The 18,819-nt window shown below is 37.6% G+C and overlaps 1 protein-coding gene across 1 annotated transcript in view; it reads right to left on the reverse strand.

Annotated features, from left to right (window-relative positions):
- Positions 1–661: 661 nt before the first annotated feature.
- Positions 662–18,819, reverse strand: part of galnt2 (polypeptide N-acetylgalactosaminyltransferase 2) — a 74,965-nt gene continuing 56,807 nt past the window's right edge. Inside the window, exons 4-16 of the mRNA XM_005804218.3 lie at positions 17,927–18,025; positions 17,777–17,844; positions 17,624–17,689; positions 17,409–17,530; positions 12,860–12,947; positions 12,677–12,764; positions 12,481–12,584; positions 9,840–9,966; positions 6,420–6,512; positions 4,210–4,293; positions 3,077–3,203; positions 2,253–2,372; positions 662–1,731 (exon numbers count right to left, since the gene is read on the reverse strand). Coding sequence (XP_005804275.1) covers positions 1,576–1,731; positions 2,253–2,372; positions 3,077–3,203; positions 4,210–4,293; positions 6,420–6,512; positions 9,840–9,966; positions 12,481–12,584; positions 12,677–12,764; positions 12,860–12,947; positions 17,409–17,530; positions 17,624–17,689; positions 17,777–17,844; positions 17,927–18,025 — 1,342 coding nt within the window. The 3' untranslated portion in view covers positions 662–1,575. The remainder of the gene's footprint in view (positions 1,732–2,252; positions 2,373–3,076; positions 3,204–4,209; positions 4,294–6,419; positions 6,513–9,839; positions 9,967–12,480; positions 12,585–12,676; positions 12,765–12,859; positions 12,948–17,408; positions 17,531–17,623; positions 17,690–17,776; positions 17,845–17,926; positions 18,026–18,819) is intronic.

Here is an 18,819-nt window from a genome sequence, read left to right on the forward strand (position 1 = left end):
TGAAGCCTGAGTGATCAGAACTGAAGAAGAAGTGAAATGTATTCAAAAACAAAGGTTATGGGCTCAAAACTATTAGAACTAACATAAAATTGTCCCTGCTGCTTAAAGCTTTCCTTTAACGAGGCGTCAGAGAAAGTGCTAAACTGGAGAGTTTCAGATGTTCGCAGTGCTGCCTTGCCCTCACCTGTTGCTGCACACTGTTGGTCAGCTGGCTTAAAAAAACAACAACAGATAGTTTCGAAACTTTCGTTTTTAACTGTCGCTTCTATAAAAGGGTAAATTCAGCTGTTTAAAAATACTTCCAGTAGTGAAAACCACCAGGCCGCCACAGAGCAAAGAAACTAAATACAAATATTCTGTATGTTTACTTGAAAGCTACAATTAAATTTACCAGGTGTCACCATTGTTTTTGTGTTAAAATAAAATAAATATTTGTGAGTGCTATTACTATTAAGTGTGTAATAATCATTGGATGTTATTTTATAAATAGAAATAATTTCTGCTCCTCTGTTTTTGGTTAAAGTAGTGAAACAGTTTTAAATATTGTCAAAATATTTAGGATATAATTTAGTGAAGTTGATCATACCATCTCATATCTAAACCAGTAAATGTAAAGATGTGAAGACAGACCACCAGGAGCAGTCAGAGAACAGTCACAGTATGTAAGGAAAAACTGTTTTTAATTGCTCCTCTGGTCCTCCTGAAACTTAAAACAAACTTTTCTTTCAAATCTGGTGCCATATGTTGACAAGAGTAAACAAAACAAAGACTTATGATCTTTTTGTTTTTTTTTCTGTGCAGTTTTTAAGAAACAACAAAGTGAAGAAGTAAGGATGCTGCAGCAGCCAGCGCTACATCCTGAAGACCTTAGAGACGGTCTTTCTGTTCAGACACAACCCTCCGTCAAGAAGTAAAGACGCTCCTCCCAAGGACAATGGACTGGAATCAGACGCACAGAAAGTAAAATACAGAGTTCTCTTTTCTCCTCCTCCATCTTTTTTGTCAATTCTGTAAACTAGTGAGAGAACAAAAGAAGAACAGCTCGAAGAATCGAGTCCGTGTTCCTCCTCCCATCATCACTCGATACCCAAAACCCCCCATAGGAAACCTCCACCTGGCCCAACAAGAATCACTTAGGAACAGAACCAGCTCCAGCAGCTCTCAGCAGAGATTCAAGAATAAAAAAAAAAATATGCATAAGAAAAATAAAAATAATCCACCAAAGAGTTTAGTTTGTTTTCAACCAGCATTAAAGAAGAAAAAGGAAATCTCTCTGGAACCGTCAATGACAGAACGCCGAGGTATGTTGTTGGAAACTAAATCCTCTTCATCGCTTCCGTCCACCGCATGCAGTCAGTCTCCGGTTCGCTCCGACGCCGTCTACAAGCCCCTCCCCCACGGGGCGTGGCTCGACGTTTAAGGGAGGGGAGTGGTGGGGGAGAGGGGTGTAGAGAGAACTGGCTGCGTCTCTGCGGAGGACGAGGACTATTCCAGTCCATCCTGCTCCTCCAGTCTTTTGCTCGTATGTCTGTCTTTTTGTGTCTCAGTCAGATATCCAGGGGTCTGCAGCGCCCCCTATGATTGTAAATTCAGGGTGAACTTCCACTGTTGGTTAAGGTTCGGCCCACAGACCTCCACGGTTAGCCCACCCATCCTGGCGCTGCGGCTGTCCAGGCAGAGGTTGCTGCCCACGTGACGAAGCTTCGAGTTGGATTCAATCTGCTCCCATTTCTGTAAAAATTAAAAATTAAGAAAACATTACTTGTCAGCAGCTGTTATACAGAGCATACAGCGGAAAAACCAGCTGACCAAACGTGATTGGGTTGGCTGAGGATGGGCTCGGCTGGAGTTGCTAGGTAACGGTGCAGTGCCCGTTGAATACAACTTAGCAGTCATGAAGTTATCGCGACAGCTCATTTTTCAGACCAAAAAACATCAACTTATTGCCAAAAAATGTCTGGGTGTTTATTTAAGCGTTTGGGTTGTTTTTGTAGAAGCAGTTGAGACCCAGATGGACGTATAAAAACGAGCTCGTTAGGGGAATTAAGCCAAATACTAAGGAAATGTAGGTGAACCTCTGATTTGATGAAAGTGGTCAAACAAGTCATCCCTCCTTGTTCTGCATTTATTACACAGAAATTATTTTAGAGATCCTAGCTGACTTAAAACTAGAAACGTTTTGTCTGATGTAATGTCAAAGAATGAGAAATAAAAGCTTATTTGTTTTTTAATGCAGTGTGTTTCATCAGTACCTGTCTGCTGTCGTTCTCTCGACATCCTTGTAGTTTGATTAGGGAGCCGGCGGTCCGGTCCACCACCGTCAGACAAAGGTCCATGTGTTTCACCGACTTGTCTTTGGTTAGGGCCCATTCCTAAAATACATAAATAAATAAATGTATAAGATTAGTGGTTTGATACAGGACAATCACAACGGGAGGGATTTAATTTATATTATGGATCAACATGTCCTCAGCTTATCCCAGTGAAATATTCTTTACGACCTTTAACACCTTTGGAAAAAATCCCGTTTCATATATCGAACCAATACTGATAAGAAAAACATGACTACAATCGTCCGATACTGATGTTGGTGACTATCGTGCATCTGCAGACCAAACATCTTTAAAAACAGAATAAGCTCCATAGAACAGATTCAGGAGTCAATAGTCTGAATAGTTCAACATCAGGAAAACTTCCTAAAAAGGCACAACCCAGATATAATGCGTTATCACAAAGATATTTTATCCTTAATTAGTTTTTAATTAATATAATGTGTTCATTAAATTGTCTGATGTGTTCAGATTGATGAAAACAAAATCATCTTTATTATTTTTATTTTATTTTAAAATGATAAACTAACAAAGTTGTACGCTTTTCAAAAACCTTTGGCTGAATTTGCACATTTCTGTACAAAAACCCTATACATTTTCTTAGGAGATTTTCTTTACTTGGCACATTTGTGGAGATATCTATGCATTATCCTTTTCAATCACCAGTTTTACTAACAGAATCCAACCACACTCCTTCAGTTCATGTCCTCCCAGGTTTCCTGTGTGTTTTGTTATTGAATCTCTACCTGATTCCCTCCAGCGTTGTGGCACTCGTAGACGCCTACCACTCCGTCTGCAAAATGCCCCAGAGTGTCCAGGCAGTTTCCTCCCTGCTGCAGCGCTCCGAAGGCGATGTCCTGATGATCTGGAACCCTGAAAACACCAGAACCAGGTGACGGACTCCTCCTGCTCTGACTTGGTGTTGATTGTTTACATGATTTCATCATTTCATCGTGAGTCTGTGTTGGGGCCAAATGTCATTCTTACATTTTAAACGACTCTAAAGAACTTTGTGTTACACTTGACTAGGAATGGGAATTGATAAGAATTTATCGATACTGATTTCATTATCAATCTGGCTTATCGATTCTCATTGAGGTAGGAAATAAACTCCTTAATTCAAAACATGCACCATGTTTTATTCGATTCAAACAAAATTAAAACTTGTATAAACAATAAAAATCCTTCTGTCACAAGAACATTTTAACATGAAATGCAACTTTCTGCACAACAGTTTGTTTTTAGTATAATAAACGAGCTTCTTCGTTAAATATATTATAATTTACTGAATACGACTGTAAATGTTAACGTGAGATGGAGATTATTCATGCTGTATGGCGATAACATTAATACAATAACTAGTTTAACGTTACCTGGGACATTCATAGCAGGAGACACCGCGCTCAAAGCCCCGCCCTCGGTTGCTTAGCACCGCTATTGCTAAGCAACGTAATAACGCTTTACATTCACACAAATCGTTTGCATGTTGTGTGGCCAATTGTTTGAGGACGTTTCCTTATTTTATGGTGATTAAAGTACTGAACATACTGCAACTGGCCCTTGTATCGCCTTTTTTGTGAAATATAAACATATTTTGGATCGCTTCTGCCGCGACGCCATCTTGGATATTTTCTAAAGCAAAATACAGAGCGTGTGCTATAACGTCATCACGCAAATACGTCACGCTACGGGCACCGATAAGCAGATTCGTTAAGACGTTTGCTTTACGATTCTCAGTAGTTCAATTACTTGGATATGCAAGTCCTGCATATTTGCGAGATAATGTATTGTACACTTTTCATAGGATTTCCATCCCTACACTTGACTAAAAATATTTTATAAATACATTGATTGATTGATTGATTGATTAAGTTCTTACCTCAGTTCGGGGTAGACGTTCTCCAGGTACCATTTGAAAGGCTTACAGCCTAACCTCTTCTTCATCTCCAAGCGACTCTGGATACTGAGACACACAGACATCGCATACAATCAGACGATGGTAACTTGCGGTCTTCAGTGTGTTTCTGGGGTTCGATTTGATCAAAGTAATAGTCGGTGAGGGCAGGAAGTGGAGGCTCGTCTGATTGGCTGCATTAGGGGAAAATAACCGCTTAGCCTCACTGATACACCAGCTTTGTTCCCACAAGTCCAAATAACAACCATTTCCATGCTGTCGGTGTTGGAGGCACAAAGACAAGAGAGATGTGTCAAACCTCTTTCAAATTTCATCAACCTTAAGAGCACAGGAGTCCAAAGTGCGGGTCTGGGGCCATTTCCGACCTCTTTAGTGATTTTATACGACTCCAATTCAAGAAAATACAAATTCCTCTTGTGAGACTTTGATGCACTCAGATCTGATCTTAATGTATTTATTACACTTAGCCACAAATGTTTTATTACAATTCACAAAGTGGACACTTTTCTTTTATGAGGCAAACCTGGAAAATCGTTTCATCATTTTGGATCTACAATAATTAACACATCCAACTTGAAAATGTACTATTTTACTTATTTAATTAAAGTATTGCAACTTGGTTTATTGTTGAGGAGGTAGGTTTTCCTTTCCCCCCTATTGTTTTGGCCCATGAGTCCTTTTGACAGAACGTTTGAACATCCAAGGATTAACGGATAAATGATTTATCAAATTTTAAAAAATTAATGCATGAAAATCTTGTATTTTGGATGAAACTGAAAACATTCATCTTTTGTTTCTGGGGCTTCAAAGCAATGAAAACCCTAAAAACTTTACAACAAGGGAAAAACAAGCTAGTTCTTTTTCATATTTATGGAACAATTACAAAGATTCAAACAAATTAAAATAACTAAATAAATAAACCTGTCTGTACCAATAAGTGTCATCTTTCTGTGGAAATTCCTTGCTATGAAAACACATAAAGGTCTGATAAAAGTATCTCCCTGTATACAAATATTGGTCATTTCAAACGATTTTGGTCGGAGGCAGGAAGGCCCAGAACGAGGAGCTAAACGAGCCACCTGTGGCTCTGCAACCACAGGTTGGAGACCCCCTGCATCGGGACAGACGGTCAGCAGACCGTGCCTTAAATCCTCCTGCACGTTTTGATGCATTTTTAATGATGAATGGTCGTATTAGTAACCCAGACGGCTTTGCCTCATTATGAGCAACACAACACACTTTTTTTTTATAACTTTCCACGCAGATTAGAAGTTTTATCCCATTTCTTTTATTTACTTTGGTATTTACTATCATAATCTTGCTTCTATCCTTTTAGATGAGAGGCTCTTCGGTTTTCAGCTTCTGACCCATAAAACACCAGCCTTGCAGCGCAGAAACATTGCTTATGTATGATCATCAAACTAACATCTCCAATAGCTTTTTAATTGTTTTCTCGCTATTTCTCAATTTATGAACAAAGTTTGGCTATGTCTGCTGCTAAAAATCAAAAGTTGTTCCTGTTCTTTAAGATTCAGGTCTGGGAACTAAGATGACCATGAAAAACGGTTCATTTAGTTCAATGAACCTTTTCTGTGTTGATAAGTTTGGATCATTTTCCTGCTTAAAGAACCAATAATTACAAAATAACAGTTTACTGGTAACATCCAGCAGCCTTTTATTTACAATCTCCTGCTATTTTAAGGAGTTCATGCTGCGTCCAGGGGCCTTTGGAAAAATGACCCGCAGCATCACACCTCCTTTGCCCTTTGCTGGGAAATTTCATTCCAAGCTTTGTTTATCTTTTTCCAGTTGTTTTAAACTTTAAACAACTGGAAAAAGACATTAAAAGAGCTTTTTCCTGCTGTCTTTTAATGGCTAATAAAGATCAGCACATGTCTCCTGTGTTTAAGTTGCAGATCTTAACCAGGTTCGTTCCTGCTGAACAAATGTTAAATGTGGGATTTCATATTTTCCAGTGTCAGATTATGCTGCTATAATAAAATGAATTCACTTTAAAGCTTTCCAAATGTGTTTCCCAACAGAAATTGAATGTGTAGGAGTTGAAATACTTGTTAGAAAAAGTTATTTTCCATTTACTTGTTCCTAATTGTTGTGGACTGATGTGATCTAGGAACCTTGTTTACTGCGTTTATTTAAAATCTGACTGGACTCACTTCCCGTAGGGAACGTTTCTCGCCGAGGGAACAGCAGCGTAGTAGAAGTTCTTATACTCGTCCATCCACACCTCTGCTGCTCGTCTTGTGTTCCTGAGGAAAAACGGCACAGCTCAACCGTTTGAACAGAAATTAAAGAAATTAAAAAGTTAAAAACAGAGAAACGTAAAAATGGCGACAAACAGATGCACAATTAGACAATGTCACATCTTTAAAAAGCAGAAGTGGAGCCTCCTGCACAACCAACAAGAAAACAGCAAGTTGTCGACTTACCATTTCTGGATGGTAAGTCGACAACAAAACTCTTATCTTTTCCAGCAGCCATTGTACAGTGCATGCAGCGGTAAAACCAGCTGACCAAATGTGTTGGAGCTCAGATTGGGTTGCTAGGTAACGGGGGGTACCTGCTCATTTGCGACATTACATTCCAGAGGTTTTTGAAACGGCTCATTTTTCAGACACCAAAAAAAATCAACTTATTTAAAAAATGTCTGGGTGAGTTTTTTAAGCACTTCGACTGTTTTTAGAAGCATTTGAAGCTCAAATGAAAATATATAAATGTGAAAAATGTGAATTTTGCATAATTCATCCGCTTTAAAGCAATTCTACTCACTGTGGAAAATCATTTTGTTGTTTTTCTTGTTCTTAATGTACCTCCAGATATTTCTAACTGGATTCAATTAGCCGATTACAAAAATGATCTATTCCAAGGTCCAAGAGTGCAAGTGGTTTCAGTCTGCAGTCAAGACGTTTTCTTAGAAATGCCCATCTAGAGGACAGCAACAGATAATGTTCATCTGAACTTTATTTAGGTGCTTTTCTTCACAGTCAGTGTGAGCTGGCCCAGCCTCAAAAAGCCCATTTTTGCTTGGCTGTGCTGGAAATGCTGCTCCCTCTGGGACAATTACAAACTCGCCCAGGCTCACAAAACAATGTCTGTCCTGACGCTCCGGGACACTGTCTGGGACTATTTAAAGGGCGAGACGGGGAACCGCAGCCACCTACAGTACATGCAGTTGGCACTGCTATTCGCTGCACTGCTGCTCTCCGTTTGGACTCAAACACTTCAGCTGAGACGACACGGGGAGTGAAACTGACAGGAGATGCTTAAACTCTGCTGCTGAAGCTCATCCATATCTACAGAGTTTATTTTCATCCTGCTCAAGAACCATCCAGAGCGCCTCTTATCCATCGCATCATGAGTAGCCAACTGCTGTGTGTTGTCTGACATTTAAAAACTTGCCAAGCGTCACAGATTTGAACTTTTTTTCCCCACACTCATTACTGCACCTCCCCTCATTTAAACACAAACGTATTAAGTGTCCACAGAAATGTCAGACTCTTGGCTAGAAGCTGATAAAAAGCATTTGAGAATTTAAGTTTATGCCCAAGGGCAGGACAGACGTCAGTCATCATCAAAAAGACATTGTAGGGAGCTCTGGCACTGCCAAAAAAAAGGATTTATTTTGGTGGTTTTAAACCAAATGTTACAAATTTGTTTTAATTTTTCTTTTTCACACTGGATTTTCAAATATTACAGTTGAGTGGGAGTCAAATATCAATTTCTTATTGTTCTATTATAACTAGATAAAAAAAAAAACATATGAGGATATTAAAGAAAAAATAAAAAACAAGCTATTTTAGACGTGTAAAATGAGTTTTAAAGCTTAAACACAATAAATTTCCAGTTTAGGAGATGTGTCAACCCACCCAAAAGCAAAACTCAGACCTCTGTAAATTTACTTTAGTTTAGCTGAGCTACATCAAGTTTCACACAGCTAATATCCACAGATGGACTTTTGGTTTCCAAAAGTTTGTAGTCTTATTTATGGTATTTCTAAAAGGTTTATATAGTATATAATGTAAAAAAAGATGATTTTATATTTTATCCTCTTTTTCTCTGAAACTATAGTAGTTGCTGTGATACTGAGACTTCTGATTGAGTCTCCAAAGTGTTAGCTTTATTTTAAAACCGCGATTATTCAAACAGAGTTTGTAGCTCCTGAGAAAAACAAAATTAGATTTGGATATGTTATTTCAAACCCATGGTTCAGAAGACTGGGGTTTATCAGCTTCATACTGTGCTGCTGGAGGAGCAACTTTTTCCTCGTTGAAGATTCTTCACTCGTTTCAAACTAAGATAGTAAAGATAATGATGATCGACTCTAAAAACATTCAGGTAAAGACAAGAGGGAGTCGCAGTAATGTCAACATTTTGTTATATTTGCTAGTTGATGTCCTCAAATATCCTTAATCATGACCATGATGCTTAATCTCAAAGTGAGAAGAATTCAACATTTAATTTTTGTTCATTTAATCACGGAGGGGGAAAAAAATCTCTCATGAGATGATTGTAAAAAAAAAAAAAAGACCCTGAAGTGACTGTGGAAAAAGAAAAGAGTTCATGATGCAAATGCACTATAACGCTCCAACTAACGATTACTTTAATAATCAATTATTCTGGTGATTAATTGGAAAAAGAAATTGGCACATTCTGCTTAGTTTAGACCCCCTGCAAGAAATGTTTATGTTCTTTTTAAATGAGAAAATAAACATTTTATTGCCTGAAATGCAATAGCAGAGTGAATTAAAACCAGGCAAAGTTAAACCTAAACCACTTGAGGAGTTTTCGTTAATATATATTTACAGACATAGGTTTTGTTTTATCTTAGATGCAAAATGTATAACATATATTTTGAACAATTTTAGCTTACTTGCTGCTCTGAATATGTTAGGGTTTTTTCAGTTAGTGGGTTTTTTTGAGTTTGTATTCTTCAGTTAACGATTAATCGGTTACTAAATTAGCTGATTTTTTTTCAATAACTGTTTCATCCCTAATTCAACGATGTTCTCAGGGCTTTTGAAAGTGAAACAGATCTTATTCTAATCTCACCAAAGCACACTGGTCCAGTTAAAGTCCCAGTAGCATTTTGAAAACTACACGTTTGTGATGATTAGACAGAAAAGGCTTTTCTCTGGCATCGCTCACTAACAACCAGCTGGCAGGTATGTGCCGCCTAATGGTTACTAATAAAATAAGAACGATGATAAAACCTTGGGAATCGTAAGAAAAGGTTGAATCATTTTTAGCCTTATTTGAGATATTTTAAAGTTTGGGTTGCAGATTGGTGGGGTTCTTAATGAATTTATTTTATGTTTTCTGAGAAAAGCCAAGATAAAAAAAAAAAATCTTCTGTACCAACTAATTAGCACGTTCACACACTGAGGGAGAGCTGAGAAAAGACTGTGGTTATTGTGTGTTCTGCATAAAACCCTTTAATAGGTGGACTGGAGTAGTTTGGAAATGGTTCTTCTGTGGATTTTTGTTGCTGCTGATTGCAGCCAAGATTTTGGTGTGACGTCAATAAAGGACACAAAACGTTGAGTTTCCAGTGTGCGTTTTTTTTTGTGGTGCATTACCTCGCAAACACAGTCCCGCTGCCTCCAGGAAAGGTGTAGGGGTGTTGTTTCCTGAAGACGTGGCCAACCCGGCTGCAGGGGATGATCTCCAGGCTGCCGCCACACTGCCACACACGAAACGAGATCTCTAAAAAAAACCCAAACAAACGCCCATCACAGTCTGTTATTTATAACGGAGCCGCCAAGGGAACATGGAGGATTGTCTTTATTTTGCGTTACCTCGCAGTAATTTACTGGTCAGTTCATGCGGCATGATTGAATACTGAAAGTTTTTCTGCTATAATAAGGTTTTCGAAAGGTTTTTCCATGTACGTTTTTGTCTCGTTTGTGAGAAGTCTGAAGTTTTATATTTCCTCAGTTAGGGTATAAATGCACTACAAACCTATTTGCAAAATACAAAAGCAAAACATGGACTTTCCATCCCTTCTAAGATACAAACAGAAACTTTCTGCAAGGAGGAAAGAAAGAAAAAATACATCCAAACTATTTGGAGTATTTCTGAGTTATTTTCACGGGGTAATAAGTCATCTAACAGTTTTGATTGTGTCTTTTTTGTGTTGTTAGTCTGAATGGCTAATAAAGAGCCGTTTTCATGTGCAGCTTTATCTCAACCTTACACAAACATACAAACAAAAGGTGAATAAATAGATTTCGATCCGCTTTTTGCAGCAAAGAGTTAAGAATATAAAAACAAATTTTATTGAGGCTTTTCAAATGTGTGACATTTGTGACTGTATACAAAATACAGGGTGTATATAAATACAGGGTGTATTTGCTCATTTATTGTGAGGCAACACAAAAGAAAACTGTTTCCCCATTTTCCTGGAGGGGCTCTGTAATTTATAACAAAAAGTGTATGAAAAGAACAACTAATTTAGTCTCCTGCACCTTCTAAATGTTTGAAATGTGTTTATAATTTGCAGTTAGCTTTGTGACATCCTCTGGGTTTGAATGAGTCTGGACTGTCAATCCAGCTCTGAGTCTCTGCCTGCACCTCCCAGGGAGCGCCGTGAATCGCTCTGTCAGCTCATCCCGCTTCCCAACTGAATCCAAAACAAAGGCAACAGGGAGACAAAGCTGCAATTATATCACTCCACAGTTTGCAAATGATCTCCACTGTGTAGACCAGTTATTTTTACGCAGTGTTTCAGTTGTGTTATTATCGAAGCACCGCTGTCATTTCTAAACTGAGAATATAATCACTGAATGGCTTTCTGCTCGTATTGCTTTTGGCATGGAAATGCAGACAATTTCCTGACGCGGCATGAAGAACAAGCAGAGAGCTTCATCAGTAAACATCGCACAGGAGAGTGGGAGTTTAATGAGTGGGAAGTAATCAGTGGGAGCCAAAAACAAAAGAACACAGATTACAGCAGGGCGGCAGATTATGAAATAAACTTCCACTGAACATAACGTATAGCTCTCTGCTTGGGGTCAATGAAGCATTCTTGCATTAATTTACGATGCACTATAGAGAACAGCACTGAAATGAACTGAAATGAATCAAAATACATGAAACTGACAGAGTAGGAAAAATTCTACCTTGCTTATTGGCTTCATGACTTTTTCCATCATTGTACAATTTTTCTCCACTTTTCTGTCAGATTATCCTGGTCTTCGTATCTTAGCATATCAGAAATTTTTTGACTACATTGACGCCGCTCCGCCATGCAGCTCGGCTGAATTATCAATATTAAGGTCAAACTTTAAGAGTTTGTCAAGCGTTTATATTTCAAAACAGAACCGCCCATAGAAGGTTCTGTTTTGTAAAACGGTCCACCATCTTGGTTCCTGTATGAACGGCTCTGCTTAAGGATGAGGAGCGTCGCCCTCTGCTGGACGGCGGCCAAACTACAACAGTAAAAAAAACTATCTAATCGGACATTATTAGTTAATAGATTGGAACTAATTTTAATCTAATAAGTTATTAATCGACAATTAATCACATACTAGGCTTATGTAATTGGGTATGTATTAATAGTTGTATAATTACACAAAATGTGTTTCTTTAATGCATTTGTCTGTTTATACCTGACTGTTCCTGTGTTTCCTCACGTCTATCATTCGGGGTGTGGTCCTCCAGCTCCACCTCATTTTTTTCTTCTTTTGGACCATCATAAATACTAAGTTATTAATTTCTTCTACCCTTTTGTCACTTATTCCACTGGGAAGAGGCAAGTTTTATAATCCACTGCAATCCTTTTATGTATATTGTTCAAATGTTGTTGTTTTTTTTTCATGTATTAATGATGGGCGTTTGAATATTTTCACTTAAGTTGTTATTACACCATCACAACATTTGTGGTCATAACGCTTGGTTATGACTAAAAGACCAAGCGTTTTCTGGTCATAACAAAACACTTGGTTTTGTTATGACCACAATGTGCAATGCATGCTAACACTATTATTTTGTACAGAAGGGGATGAACATGCTATGTGCTAATGCTAATATATCAGGTTGAATAAACGGAAACCGCGTCTGAATCCAGACGCAGAAGTTCACTGGTCACACTTATCTAAAGCAACTATGTAAGAAGTCAGATTAAATGTTGTTTTCTTTCTGGATTTCATATCCAAGTGAGGTCATTTGGTGTTTTTTTGACCCACAGTGGGGGTGTTGACCCTAACTCTGGGAACTCACCCAGATTTTCGCCTCCCCAGACGTCCATCATCATGTCGTACTTTCCTAGTCGCTCAAAATACTCCTTATCCATGACGAACAGACCGCCAGCAATCATCGGTGTCCTACAGGTGCGGTGAACAGAGAGGTCAGGGGTTCACAACAAACACTGGGGTGAAAAACAGTCATTTTGTTTCAGGATGTGAGTGTAACTCACTTGATGGGGGCGATAGGGTTGCCTTGTCTGGCTCGTCTCTGCTCCAGAGTCATATAGTCCCATTTAAACACCAAATTCCAATCAAAGCCTACCAACAGAACCAGAAACAAGACGACAGTTATCATCAGTCACTTAATAAGTTGTAACACAAGTCATAGTGAGAGATGTGAAAACTGAAATGACCTCCTTTCAGATCGGCCGAGGCGCCCACATACTGAAAGTTGTCCATGTTGATGACGTCAATGATTGGAGAAACTACCCTCGTCTTATCCTGAAACACAGGCGGAAAAATATTTATTTTCCTTCCACTGCAGCTAAACAATGACAGGAAATCTGGCGCATCAGTAAATATTTATCAGAAATCAAAGGACCTCATGATGAAGAAAGTTCAAGTAAATATTTCCACTCAAAATATTGATTCGTGCGCTTATGTTTTGAATTTACTTTCTGTTTGAGTTTCAGAGCTGGAAAGCTGTGCAGCTTCGTTATTCCCAGCAGAGCTTCAGTGCAGTGAGACTCAGCTGGTTTAAAACGGATTCAGACAAAACACTGAACACATGGCCCAAAAACACAGAAACAAACCTCCAGGTATTAAAGGAGATCCTTTATTGTATTGTGATTTCACAACCACAAGGAATGCTGTTTCTATCCTCTTTTATTATTTAATGAACCAAATAAGCAAACAATAAAACAGTTTTAGCAAACTGCAACAAAAAACACACCGCATTAAGCAGTAAAGTTAATTTCTTTTGGCTTTTTAGAGACTGAACAATTTCCCAGATTTAATCAGTTTAGTTAGCAGTTTGTTGAAGACAATTAACGCCTGTATTTGTTTGAAACCCTGTTTATTTAATTGTGTCTCTCTTTCACTTTTACCTATTAAGGAACAGATTTAAGTTTGATTTAGCTGTCTGGATTCATTTTAAGTTTTTTTGAAATCTTTAATTTAACTTTAATTATCTGTGATTTATTGTAAGTAAATTTTAATCCTAAAAGATAAACAAACAACTTTTGATTCTTCTTACTGGAAAGGTCGAGTGTGATTGATTAATAAACATTTTAAAAAGTTAAAGCAACTTAATAGTACCAAATCTTCTATGATGAAGAACATTTTTAGAACCGTTTATGAAAGTTTTTTTAAAACGTTACCTGGCAGCTCTTTGCATTTGATGGTGTTAAAGTCTATACATTTGTTTCAGAGGAATAGTTTGTGAATGTAAAATAAGTTTTGGTTTTGAACAGTGAATGAAACATTTCTGTACTTTTTTGTTAAAGAGACCCTGATCTTTATTTGTAGGAAAAAGGGGACATAAACATCATTTTTGTGCAAAAGCTATTTTTTAATAAAATGAAGGAAACAAAACAGTATCTCTACATTTTTCTCCTACATGAAACTACTTCAAAATCCATTCATAAACACATTTCACACATCAATAACAGCCTGAAGTATACGTGCTCTGTTGATGGAAAGAAATTGATTGAAAACAAAACATAAACCTTCATTGATTATTGTGAACTGAGAACAAAACTGTGCTAGATACACATGTAAATGTCATTTCAACCTGTTCTCAGCAGAGAAACTGGATCACACAAACCTTCAAGCTGTCAAGCGGCTCTGGATGGGATGAGATTAGTATTTAGAGATTGTTTCATTTTAGTGCTGCTTTTTTATGAGGCTGTCGGAATCACAGCGTAATGTAATTTTAGTTTGATAACTGATCTGCAAATATTGTAAGAAATAGATCTGCACAATATGAGGAAAGCATTTGATTTGAAAAATTATGTTAAATATTTGGTGTAATTAGACTGTGTGTTTTTTAACAGCTTATTGTCCAGTAAACTGGGTTTGATTAGGGATCAGAGTTGCAACATTTGTTATATTTTCAGATAAAGCTGTTTGCTTCCACACTGAACTGTGTCTAACTCCCCTCGTCGCCTGTGGTGGTGCGGCACCAAGAACTGCTAATGGAAACGACACACAAAGAAGACATGAGCCAACTTCCTTCTTGACAAAATGTAAACAAAAATGTAGTTAATGAGTATTTTTACTACTCTGTTGTAACCCAGTGTAAAAAACACAAGCAAGAAAAAATATTGATTTAATATCTTTTTTTACAATGAGATTAAAAAGTATAAATGAATATATTACATGTATTATTCAACAATAAGATTTAAAAAAATAATAAAATTAAAAATAAGTTCAGAAATATGTTCAGAAATATATGTAAAAAGTGCTAAAAATCTTTTAAAAACTGTGCAATACGCCTTTAGTGATCGTTTATAGTGATGGCTTAAACAACCAATAGCTGGCGCAGTCTAATTTCACATCAGCCAATAAGGTTGATGGTCCCGCCCCTTCGCTCAGATTTCATCAGACACGTCAGAGAGCTAGGAGCTGATGGTTGCTGCCGCTAATAGCCCGGACGTTCTTGTAAAATTCGATGAAGAATCTTGGAAATCGGTAAGAAAAGCAATGCTAAAACAGCTACACAAAATATATAATTCAAAATAGTAAACCCGTTAAAGCTTCCGTAGTGAGTGGCAGAAGCCCGGAAATCCCAGTGTAGCGTCGTGTAGCAAGTGAAGGCTGCAAACGTTGCAGTGCAGCGTTAACTTGTAGCGACCAATAACTACAAGCCACCGTCTTCTTAAATCAGGATCGGTTGGAAATCCACGAAAACTTAAAAGCCCGTTATATCAGGAAGACAACAATGTTAATAGTATTGCTTTATTTGCTTCTGAAATACGACTTTGTCTTTCCTAGCTGTCATGGTAACTCAAAGCAAACAAGAAAGGCTCGTTTCACTCATGCGGATATGACGTCAGAGCCGTACGTGCAAAGAGCCCATCCAGAATCTTCTGATCAGGTCCAACATGGACATTAAGTCATTGAAGTAACTTAACTTACCTGCCATCTACTAACTATCAGAGGTATCTGAAGTAACCTTTCTTGTGGGTTACACATTTCTTTTTATTTTTACTAGAGTAACTTTATTATGAAGTATCGCTACACTTCCTTGAGTAAAATCTTTGGATTCTCTATCCACTGAATGAAAAACAAACATGTTTTAACCAAAAATTCACACACACACACACACCTACAGTTTTTATTAAAGTTTTATAAGTTTTTTTATTGAAAGAAACTGAATTGAAAAGATCTTTTGCCTTATTTTGTTATTTTTTGTTACTTATAAAAATTGTCATTTTGGTCCTTAAAATACTTAAATTTCCACTTAACTTTGTTTTGGTCCATCTGATTATGTAATTTTTAAATATTAAATGTTTGATAATTTGATCTTGGATGGGAACTTTTTACTTTTACTTGAGTAAAAATATGTTGAAGTAATGCTCCTCTTACTCGAGTACAATGTTTGGGTACTCTACCACCCCTAGTTTTTGGTAAAAGGTTAGGTTGATTTACCCAGAATGCCCTTCAATAGACGGCTTCCTGCTTTTGGAGCCGACTTCGTTCTGCTTGGTGTTCACATATACATGCAAACTGAGTTCACTTCAACTGAACCGAGACCAAGGTTTTTAGACAGATCAGAGTTTGTGTGTTTGGTCCACATCAGAGTCCAATTGCACATTCACACCTCCACAAATGAACCGGACTTTCTAGATAATCAAACTAGAGTTTGGTTAAAGCAAACCAAACAGGACTGGTGTGAATGCGCCCTGTGACATTTTGTCTCTGGAATCTACTGCAGTGAGACACCAACCAACGGGCCGACTATCATTTTCACATGCAGAATGTGCAACATGGCTCTTAGCTAACAATTATGGCGTGCATAACAGTCTCTTAAAATATTAACATTAATCACACTGATATTGATATACTGTGGAGCACTTATGTAAGGTATTAACACTCCTCTAAGAGCTCAAAGACAAACAGTTAGTGCCATTAGTGCATAAAAGAGAAAGAGGCTAGAAGCAATATAACACAATATTAACATTTTGTTGAAAATTAAATGTTTCTGTTTCTTCAAACAACCACTGTTGGCTCACATGTTCAAAGTCCATATGCGGGTTTGAATCCGCATATTTTACTTTCTTCACAGTAAAATTCAAGAACCGTTCAAGCAATTTCAAGGCAAGTTTTCAAACTTCTCCAGCAGCACACTCTGGAGATAAAAATAATACAAATAAACTAAAGAAGACAGTTTGAATTCACTGTTATACAATATCATTTATCACCGTTATTAATAATATGTTGTGATAATATTTTACATTCTACAGCATGGGCAAGGTAAACTAAAATATAACAAAAATGTAAGTTTTGAAATGTCTGTCTTATACACCTGACTGGTTTAATGAAGGTACAAAAACCTCTAAATGTTCTTGATACATTTTTTGTTATTTAGCACAATAATAAATCATTTAAAACAAAAAAAAGTTTGATCTGATTTAACTTCATACAGTGTGAAAAATGTGCCAGTGTTTTTCTTTATTATCTTTAAATATCTGGTAAATAACCGTTTCTAAATTTAAGCTTTCAATCAAATATTAGTTTGCACTTTATCTCAAAGCTGTGCAGTTTGAATATCAAGCACTGTCAAGGACTTTATACAGAAATCAAGAACTTTCCAAATCTTGAAAACACCTAATTGGACTTCAAGCAATTCCAAGGATCCCAAGCACCCATAACGACATTATACATGGCAGTAAAATAATGCAAGTGGGAATTTAACTTTGATTAAAAGGTGGTTTTAGAGAAGAATGTGTTTGAGATTACCTCAGCCACTCGCTCCAGCAGCGGCTCCAGCCAATGATCGTTACATTCACAGTGAGAGTCCAAGAAGGTAAGAACTGGCGCTGTGGCAGCATCTGCACCGCAGACCCTCGAACGCATCAGTCCTGAGTGAATGAAGACGCTTTATCAGAACAAAACGGTCTCATCTTGTCGACCACAGAACGAGCAGCTGACATTTTCTATTTACTTCTTTGTACCTTCTCTGCGGTTGTTCCTGAGGATGCGAACTTTCTCGATCTTCCCCAGCAGGGCTCCATCCTCCGCTGGAAAACACACATAAATTAAGACTTTTTACTCACTTCTACGCTCTGATTTAAACAGAATGGTTAGTGACGGGGCAGATGACTCACGGTTGTCACTGTAGTCGTCAACCAAAATGATTTCTTTGACCAAGTGAGGAGGACTTTTCTTTAAGACGCTAAACGGAGAGAAACATGAAACAGATGAATAAATCTGAGTCAATAAATCAGAGAATAATAGCGTAGAGAGCACAGCTCTACCTGATGACAGTCCGCAGCAGAGCAGAGCGAGCCTCATTATGGAAGGTGATGACAACACTGGAGGCTGGCAGGTCTGACCTCCACTGTTTACTTCTGCAGCTGAATGCAAAACCAAACAAGACAAAGATGAAAACACACCTCTTTTTTTTTTATGCCCTAACCTGAATATTAGCTTCTACACACAAACATACTGCTGAATGTACAAGCCAGGCTGTTGAACAGATCCTTACAGGTGACAAATTATGATTCCTTGAAAAGGCTAGCTTAGATCTATGGGCTATATGAAGCATGCTCATCAAACTCATTCTTAAATAATGAGATATTAGTCTGCTCCGTCCTGCCTGTTTTGAGCTCCTTTCAGAATGAGCTGCTTTAGGGCCTTTTGTCACTCTAAACCCAAATAACTGCTGCTGGCTGTGCCCCTAAGTCTACCTTTAAGGTCGCACTGAAAATGTCTGAAAACAGATGCACAATTACACAACAGTACATTTTTGAAAAGCATTAGTAGAGCCTCCTGCACAACCAATAGTAATTTATCAGATGATGCTACTAATGTAAAACGGCTGGGTGTAGAAATAACACTTTGAACGTCTAGATATACTTTACTGTTCTTCTTTTGTATTTGTTTTAAATTTACCTAGTTTGTATATAACTTTGCTTTTTTTTTAACACTAAATAAAGTCAAACCAACAAGAAACGTTTTCTGAACGGTAACTCAACAATAAAACTCTTCTCTTTTCCAGAAGTCATTGTGCAGTGCATACAGTAAAACCAGCTGACCAAATGTTCTGGGACTCAGCTTGGGTTACTAGGTGACTACGTGGGTTTAGCTGGGGTTGCTAGGTAACGGCACAGTGCCCATGGAATGTGACTTAATTTTAAAAGTTTTTCAA

The sequence above is a fragment of the Xiphophorus maculatus genome, chromosome 4 (assembly GCF_002775205.1).
Source record: "Xiphophorus maculatus strain JP 163 A chromosome 4, X_maculatus-5.0-male, whole genome shotgun sequence".
Lineage (NCBI taxonomy): Eukaryota > Metazoa > Chordata > Actinopteri > Cyprinodontiformes > Poeciliidae > Xiphophorus > Xiphophorus maculatus.